Here is a 7,769-nt window from a genome sequence, read left to right on the forward strand (position 1 = left end):
AGTCCAGTTAGTCTTAGCCATGCTAACCTTCCACATCAGGCAAGTTGAAAAGACTGTAACAATTCCATCAAGTTGGCAAAAAGAACTCAATACAATGTTCAACAGTCTTAACAATAATAAACTTGTAGTCTCGTGGTGGCAGGATTAATCGGTGACCAGATCTTCCTGATTCCAGTTTTGAGTTCAAACACACATACAACCTGGGATCAGTTTCTCATTCACAGGACATATAGAATTACAACTCACGGCTGCTGCTACAATACCTAATGCACAAAAAACTTCTACAAAACACCCGAAAGTTCATCGAAACCCATCGGCTACCCTTCGTAAGGTGATCATCCGGAACCAGGCTATAAACTCGGTCGAGATGTCAGTGCAGTCAGTAGTGGTCAGGAACTTGCTCCTGGGAGGTATATGCGGTGAACATTGCTCAGAGAGAGTTTCTCCCGGCAAGTTGGGCATCTCCGCTGCACGCGGATCGCGTTGGTGATGCAACCGCCGCAAAACACGTGTCCACAGGTCGTGGATGTCTCCTCCTTCATTGTGTCCATGCAGATTGCACATTTCAATTTGACCTCATTAAAGTCACAGAGGTATTGGCTGGAAGATGCCTGTCGTATCTAGATCACATCAGGACAGCAAAACTAAATAATTTAAAGATATATTTCATTAAAATGAATCAATAACCATGGTGATTAAGAAAGACATGAAACAAAGGCCAACAATCAAATTAGCACATGAAACTAGGGGTGCCAACAACCCAGATGACATGATCATCCAACCCAGATTTAGCCCCGCCAACATAGGTATGGATCCTTAAAACTAGATCAATTAGATTTCTGGGTCAGGTATGAATCCTCAGTCACACTCAGTACCCAAAAACATGTTTGGAGCAATGTTCTACCAGAACCTGATGGTTATTATGGTTGAATCTGCATTTAGATCCTATAATTCGTTATCTGATGGAGACCAAACTGGCCTACGAAACACCCTCATGCCAATGGAGGAATTAAAACCCCATATCTACCAAAAGTAAGGTCCATGAAGCCACCGAAGAGAGTGGAGACCATCATAAATTTAAGAACAAGGGCACTAAGCTTTGCTCAATTCTCCTTTAAGCTTCAACCAAAAGGAGAAAAGCATCCCAATAATTAAAACTGTAGAAGGCAACCAAAGTAAAAACTATCGGATAATTAGAAAACGAAAAAGGCATCTCAAGAATACATATATACCTTGCCAGATTTCAGAGCATTTGGGTCTTTAAATTTAAATTCCAATCTATTAGTCCCACAAATCGAATTCCCAAGATGGACATGAGTGGCTGCAGAGAATCAAAAGGAATAAGGAATGTATTAGGTGCCAATATATAAGTCAACTTCGAAGATATAGAGCAGACGTCTCACTGGTATGAAGTAGTGGCCTACACTTTATGTGCTCGAGAATTACATATGCGCTTTAAGGAATTATATATGCAACAATGCAGTAACTTTCTCTAGTCTCCTAAATTCTAAAATCATAGATGACCCTCAAAAGCAACAAGCAGCATCAACCTTTCTCACCAAATTCACCATTAAAATCTTCATTTTCCTCTGAGTCGTTAAAGCTTTAGGCAGCTAAACTTGAAACAAAGTTTATCTCATAACTAGTACCACTAAGCTATTTTGAACAATGATGCATATCTAATCGCATGCAGCATATAAGCAACGGATAGCTATAAGTGACAAAGTAGAGACAACTTGCCTTCAGTGACATATTGTTGTGAATGTTGGAATATCAATGAGATCTTCGTATTTGATTTTTATAGAAATGCATCTTTACTCCAAACGTTTCACAATCAACAAATTACAGGTAGTTCCAGGAAATAGTACAAAGAGTTTATACATCATTTTTCTACTCGAGCAGTGATTTCTACTAAGGACTTAAAACTAAAAGCAGTAAGTTGTGCAAAAGGATGCTTCACTTACCTCCAACTCCGAGACGAAGTTCCAAGTCCTCTTCTCTAATTACATGTTCCCATGAACTTGAGTATGGGTAGGAACTAAATGCCTGCATTAAAAAGACATACACATGAAGCCCAAAAAACAGCACAAAATACCTCAAACTGTGGAGGAAAAAAAATCAACAAACTAGAACAAAATAAAGAAGCCCAAGGTAAGCATTCTACTCAAGTACCACTTCTGGATGTTCAGGAGGGTTTATCAGCCTGTTGTCATAATCGCCGTCATCATCGATCAATATTATCTCACGGTAAGTCCTTAAACAATCAGAAGGCGGCATTCCAACTTTAGATAGATAAGAAGGACCGAGTCTCAACTCAAGATCTTGAACAGTTTCTCTGACTGATCTCGATCGATTCATCATAACTGACGTTTATCTATCACAGAATACCCAAAATTAGTTTCAGGTTGACAGAGTACCAACTATAAGTTCTTCGTTTCACTCCAAAGAGAACAATTCTCATCTTAAAAATCACTAATTTGTGATCACATAAGCAAAAGGTAAGCATTTAAGACACTCTTTCGAAGCAAAAGAACATCACGCATGAAGACCAACAGAGACAGTATCTACAACTCCAAGAACTCGTTGCAATATCAACAACAATCTGTGGCTACTTGGAGCAAAAAAATTGCAGCTCAAGAAGTCACTTTTCGCGAATAATTGCGAGAAAAAGGATAATTTTGCACGAGGATCAACCAAAAAGACAAGTAAAACAAAAAATACGAACAGATGACGATAAATCAAATGTAAACGGTGCTAAAGAACGAACCTTTTCAACACATCCAAGGTCCGAAACAAAAACCGATGGTTCTAACCCTAGAAAGGGTTCCTAAATCCCGGAATCGAGCAAGACCGAGGGAAAAGAAGAAACCTTTCTACCGAATCGTCCTTACCGACACCCGAATCTACGAATTCGGCAAAGAAATCGTCGGTGTTCGACCGTTCTTTCAGCTCGCCCAGCTCGCCGAACAGGTTGAGACTGTGGAAGCGGAGACGAGCAGTAGCGGAACGAGAAACCCTAACCCCAGCCTCCAATGCGAAATGAGGCATCCACAGGATTAGACAACACAATAAATAACTCCCACAATTTTAATTATAAATTCGGAAGAAAAAAGACAAGAAAAAAAAAAATTTATAAGCTTTCAACGACAGATTAATTTATTTTATGCACCCAAAAAAACATATTTACTTCTTGCAATCACCGAATTCTAAGATTGATAGAAAATAATAAATTGTTAGATGTTTTTTTTATCATTTATAAGTATATTTAAATAGGCTCCGAGAATTTAAATATAAAAGAATGTAAATATTAAATTAAATAATTCAAATATCGATTTGTCGATGGACATAACGCTTTCAATCTTATCGGTCTATCTATTTTATTTTAAGTGTTTAAGTTTACTAATTAGTTCTTCTAATTTTATTTTTCTCTTATTTGATTTGATTTTTCCTATTAGAAATATTTAATTCCTATCCGCATTTCCCAACCGTACACTTGTATCAGATACGTGGGATTGATTAGATGGGTTTTCTTCTCCACCAATGAGATTTGCTGATGAAGACACGTGTTTCAATTTGAGGCACGGTGCCAATGTCACAAATTGATGTTTGTATAGATATATATCCTTTATATTGGGATTAATGTGGAGAGCAGGCCAACGCGATTGATCGCGTTGGCGCCCATGGCGACCTCGAGGATGCCAAACCCTAATGCTAAATGCTCCTCGATCTCCTCATCCGCTTCTCAGGTGCCAACCTTTCCTCCGATCGATTCCCTAACGCTCTCTTGTTCTTGCGGATTCGATCCTCCGATTCTTGATTTCGTCTGATTCGATCTTCGCTTTCGATTCAGATCCTTATGTTGGAACCTTTGGTGTCGACCTCTCCGACGAGGAAAGCGAACGCCGTCTTCGTAGCATGTAATTTCTTGTCAATTCGTCATAAACGAGTCGATTGATCCGTGATTCTGAAGGGCGCAAAGAATGCTTCTACGTGTGGGTAGGAGGTCGCTGCGTAGCAGCAGGAAGAGGGAGTTTTCGTTTGAATTGGATTTGATCGTGGGCCGAGGGGAAGATTCGTGCCACGGGTGAGTTCCATAGCAGAGCCATCGATGGTATGAATTGTCTTATCTTCCATCTTCTCCTTTAATCTTATGTTTGCTCTGTTCGATCTGATCTGCCCTGATAATGCAAATTTCTCCCAAGATCATTTGTTGAGGTTTCGTAATGTCTCAAAAGAATCTTGGGATCATTTGGTTAGTTGCTCGCAACTAATTGGGAGAGGGAAGTTTCAGATCGATGAGAAGTCCTCAACCTTCGGCCAATTATGTTCTTTAAGAACCATCATCTTGCTACTTCACCATGGCACCGACTAGCTTTGCTTGCCAACCATTATATCTTTCCTCTCATTCACGATGACTGGTAGAGTCAGTTTTTCTCTCATACAAAAGATCTTAAACTATATTCATTCCTCACCACTGTAAGACGAGCTAATTACGCCAATAGCTCCACCACCATTTCACACATTAGTCTCCAGAAAAGCCAAAAAAGGAGGAAGAGTTCGCTTCAGTGACCAACAAACTAAGAATTACAGATAAGCATCCAAACCAGATTTATTTAGATCGCCATCCATGACCGACGAAGATGTGCGTGTTCATAACTGTCCTACGGACTGATGACTTTTAGAGAATCACCCTTCTCTTTCAGATTAACCAGCAAACTATCGAAACTCTTCTTGAAGGACTCGACACTAAGCTGCGCCCCAACCTCATTCCAGTTGATCCCCAACTTCTCTAGTGCACTGTAAACTCCTTCGGCTTTCGAGATATTCGAATCAATGGTCCTTGAGACGACACCGTGATCTATAAAAGGCTTGTAGAACCTGATCAGGCATGGTCAAAACCTGAAAGCATAAATAAAAGTACATGTGATGATAAGTACATTATTATTACATGCAAAGCCTGTAGACCGGAAGGAATGCCAGATGCATTATTGCTGAAGGTACATGCTTGATGCAATTTCCTACAGTGAGAAAATAATGCATTCATCCTAGTAGAATCTAGTAAATCTATTAGTATCTGTCATGGTACCACAACATGAATATCATCGATGAAATCTTCAGTACATATGTTCAGACTTGTCACCATTGAAGAGTATACAAAATCAATCTTTGTGTGTGTGTGTGTGTGTGTTTGGGTAGGTGGTTTTTGTGGGGTTTCTAAGGAAGGGTAACTTGGTGTAACTCACCGTGTCAGGTCCAATTAGTGGATCTACATAGAGGTGCCAGGATACACAGGATTCTTAACACTAGTTGAGGCCCACAATAACCTCTGTTTTTTGGCACCCTTCTTTACTAAAGCCTTCCAACGAGGACCAGAAAATTTCTTTTGGTACAGCTTGTAAGCTAGGGTTGCTTGAGCTATTGCTGCCTGCAGGATTTGAACATACAAAAGGTGAGAATGTTTATAACCTTTTGGTTTTAGAGGCCCCAAGTAATGGATTTTATACCTTTCCTCGGAGATCAAGAGCTTCAGGTGTCCCAATCTTTTCCAGCATTTTGTCGATGAGAGTGTCAACACGACTGACACAGAAGGAAGCCACGCTTGCAAGCTTAGATAGGTCATTCAGCCCAGAAGACTCAAGACCGTCCAAATATGCATCAATGACTGCTTCATATCTAGGCAGTGAGAAGAATAAGTACAGGAAAGGACAATATGAATGGAGATATCATGCTATAAAAGCATACAGAATATGTCAAAAACATGCGATGCTTGATAGTTATTTTAAGAAAATAATCATTTAAAAGATCAAGTTTGGCACTGCAAGATGATGCAACTAAGGGCAGCTTAGTCATCTGATCTCCAGATGTGACGGAAAATTAGAAAATAGATTCAATCGAGTCTAAATTTTCTCAAGGTGTTAGCTAGGTCATTAGTTTCTGTTAATGTTATTTCAGGACCATTTCCGGCAGTCAGAGATTAAACTTGTGTAGGTGTCCAGACTGAACAACTCATTTGCTGTTATCTCAATCACGTTGTAATTAATTTTTTCCTCTCTCTCCAAGATTCTTACATTTGGTAGGTTACATGAAGAAATAAAACAATAGATAACTAGACATTTTCAGGTAGAAATAAAACAGTAGATAATGTCAGACATTTTCAGCCCAAGAACTAATCTGAGATGATGGGCAATGAAGTCAAATCATAAATCCAAACTATGTACTTATAGCAAGAACTGTTTCTGCTGAACAATTAAATGATCACAGTTGCATTTTGTTCAGCACATTGTATCAAATCTGAGAGAACTAGCTTCTTGAGATAAAGTGTGACTATGATCTTTTACACATTTGGATGAAGCAACAAATTCATCCAGACTATTGGTGGGGCCTATAAGACCATGACTGATCCTCAAAGGTAATGAATGGACAAAAATAACCAGTTATGAAATCTGGGTCAATCGAAGTGAAGCTTGTCTATGAACAAGTTTGGGCAGATTATAGAAATGTTAACCAGAAGTGCATCAAAAGCAAAACAGTTAAAAGATTACAACTAGACAAACTGTAGTTAATAAAACATAGGAATAATCCTATAACAATTATAAGAAACAGTATTGTCCATATGGATAGGCCACAGAATTAGTAGCTCCATTAAAAGGATGGTGTTTTATAACATTAGTAAATAAAGAACATAACTGAATGTCAAGAAGGCTGAAACATAGGAGTTTAAGTCCATCAGAGAAACACACAAAGCATTTCAACTTACTGTCACATTAACACGTATGCCAAGTGAAATAACTTGTTTAATGGAAGAAACACATTCAGCTGTAGCTGTGGGCGGTCAACCATTTTGTGCAACCATTTAGCAGCTTCAATGGTGCCATTAGTGTCATTTGCAAGTCTAGGAGAGACTTCAACAGATACATAACCATCAGCACCATCTGTTTGATCATAGATGGCCTAAAAAAGTTTGCAAGCATCTTGAATGTCCTTTATAACAAGCTCCCAATAAGCACTTTCGTTGTCCTTGCCTGCCACTGCCAGCTGCCTATAGACCAAAATTGCATTTAGTTAATGAATATGTATACAGATTGCAGACAGATGATCATGTTAAGAGGAAGTTTACTGTTGGATTGCTGTTTACACCCCTGACACCGCTAGCAATCAACGGTAGTAAATCTGATACCGGGTGACAAAGATTATCATACTATGGAGACTGTCTTGCTGTTCATAAAGATCGTGGAGGGGTTGTCCTCTTGGATGTGGCACCATTTCCATCTTGAGCTGAGCACTTCGATCTAGAAATAATTAAAATTCAGATGAATTTCTACATAAGGAAGCATCTTAATAACACGACACAGAAAAAAAAAAGATGAAGAGTATCAGCTAAATTAAAATACAACTAAGAACTAGGTTATACAAACCATGGTATGCAATTTCGAATAGTACTGCCCGGTACGGGCGATATGTACCGGTCCGACGGCATACCGGTATGCAGACCGTCCGCTACCGGACCGTCTGCTATAGTACTATAGTGCTGTACTGTAGCAGTGCTACAGTGCTACCGTAGAGGAAGAAATATTTAAAACCACTCGGTACGCCCTGGTGTACCGAGCGGTACACGGTACCATACCATATCGAGCCAACGTCGAAACATCAGTACGGTACGGTATTGCATACCTTGATATAAACCATGTATAAATATTGCAGTGCAGCTTGACAACAAAGTCAAAGTTCAACTGTCATCATTCGTCATTACTACAAAGCTTATCATCTTT

At 39.2% G+C, this 7,769-nt stretch overlaps 1 protein-coding gene, 1 long non-coding RNA gene and 1 pseudogene across 3 annotated transcripts; 1 reads left to right on the plus strand and 2 right to left on the minus strand.

Annotated features, from left to right (window-relative positions):
* Positions 1–44: 44 nt before the first annotated feature.
* On the minus strand, positions 45–3,052 carry LOC135676106 (uncharacterized RING finger protein C548.05c-like). 2 transcript variants are annotated; one of them, XM_065186939.1, is made up of 5 exons: positions 2,892–3,052; positions 2,173–2,374; positions 1,965–2,046; positions 1,233–1,321; positions 45–611 (listed from the first exon to the last, which is right to left on the minus strand). In XM_065186939.1, the coding sequence occupies exons 2-5, from the start codon at positions 2,359–2,361 to the stop codon at positions 390–392; spliced, it is 582 nt and encodes a 193-aa protein (XP_065043011.1). In that variant the 5' UTR covers positions 2,362–2,374; positions 2,892–3,052; the 3' UTR covers positions 45–389. The 2 variants fall into 2 exon arrangements, with proteins under 2 accessions (XP_065043011.1, XP_065043010.1); XM_065186938.1 differs by having other exon boundaries at positions 45–620.
* Positions 3,053–3,630: 578 nt separating this feature from the next.
* On the plus strand, positions 3,631–4,214 carry LOC135676107 (uncharacterized). Its single transcript, XR_010514140.1, has 2 exons — positions 3,631–3,746; positions 3,851–4,214. It is a non-coding gene; the product is annotated as an uncharacterized LOC135676107 (long non-coding RNA).
* A 370-nt stretch (positions 4,215–4,584) lies between these two features.
* LOC108953078 (uncharacterized) lies at positions 4,585–5,708 on the minus strand (annotated as a pseudogene).
* Between the last annotated feature and the right edge of the window lie 2,061 nt (positions 5,709–7,769).

This window comes from Musa acuminata, chromosome BXJ1-6 (assembly GCF_036884655.1).
Source record: "Musa acuminata AAA Group cultivar baxijiao chromosome BXJ1-6, Cavendish_Baxijiao_AAA, whole genome shotgun sequence".
NCBI classification, from domain to species: domain Eukaryota; kingdom Viridiplantae; phylum Streptophyta; class Magnoliopsida; order Zingiberales; family Musaceae; genus Musa; species Musa acuminata.

Excerpts from the sequence above, each read along its gene's own strand:
- LOC135676106 (XM_065186938.1), bottom strand. The coding sequence starts at position 2,361 with ATGATGAATCGATCGAGATCAGTCAGAGAAACTGTTCAAGATCTTGAG. Across the intron at positions 2,047-2,172 it reads CTCCTGAACATCCAGAAGTG|GCATTTAGTTCCTACCCATA; the intron begins GTACTTGAGTAG and ends TTTTTAATGCAG. Across the intron at positions 621-1,232 it reads ATGCTCTGAAATCTGGCAAG|ATACGACAGGCATCTTCCAG; the intron begins GTATATATGTAT and ends GATGTGATCTAG.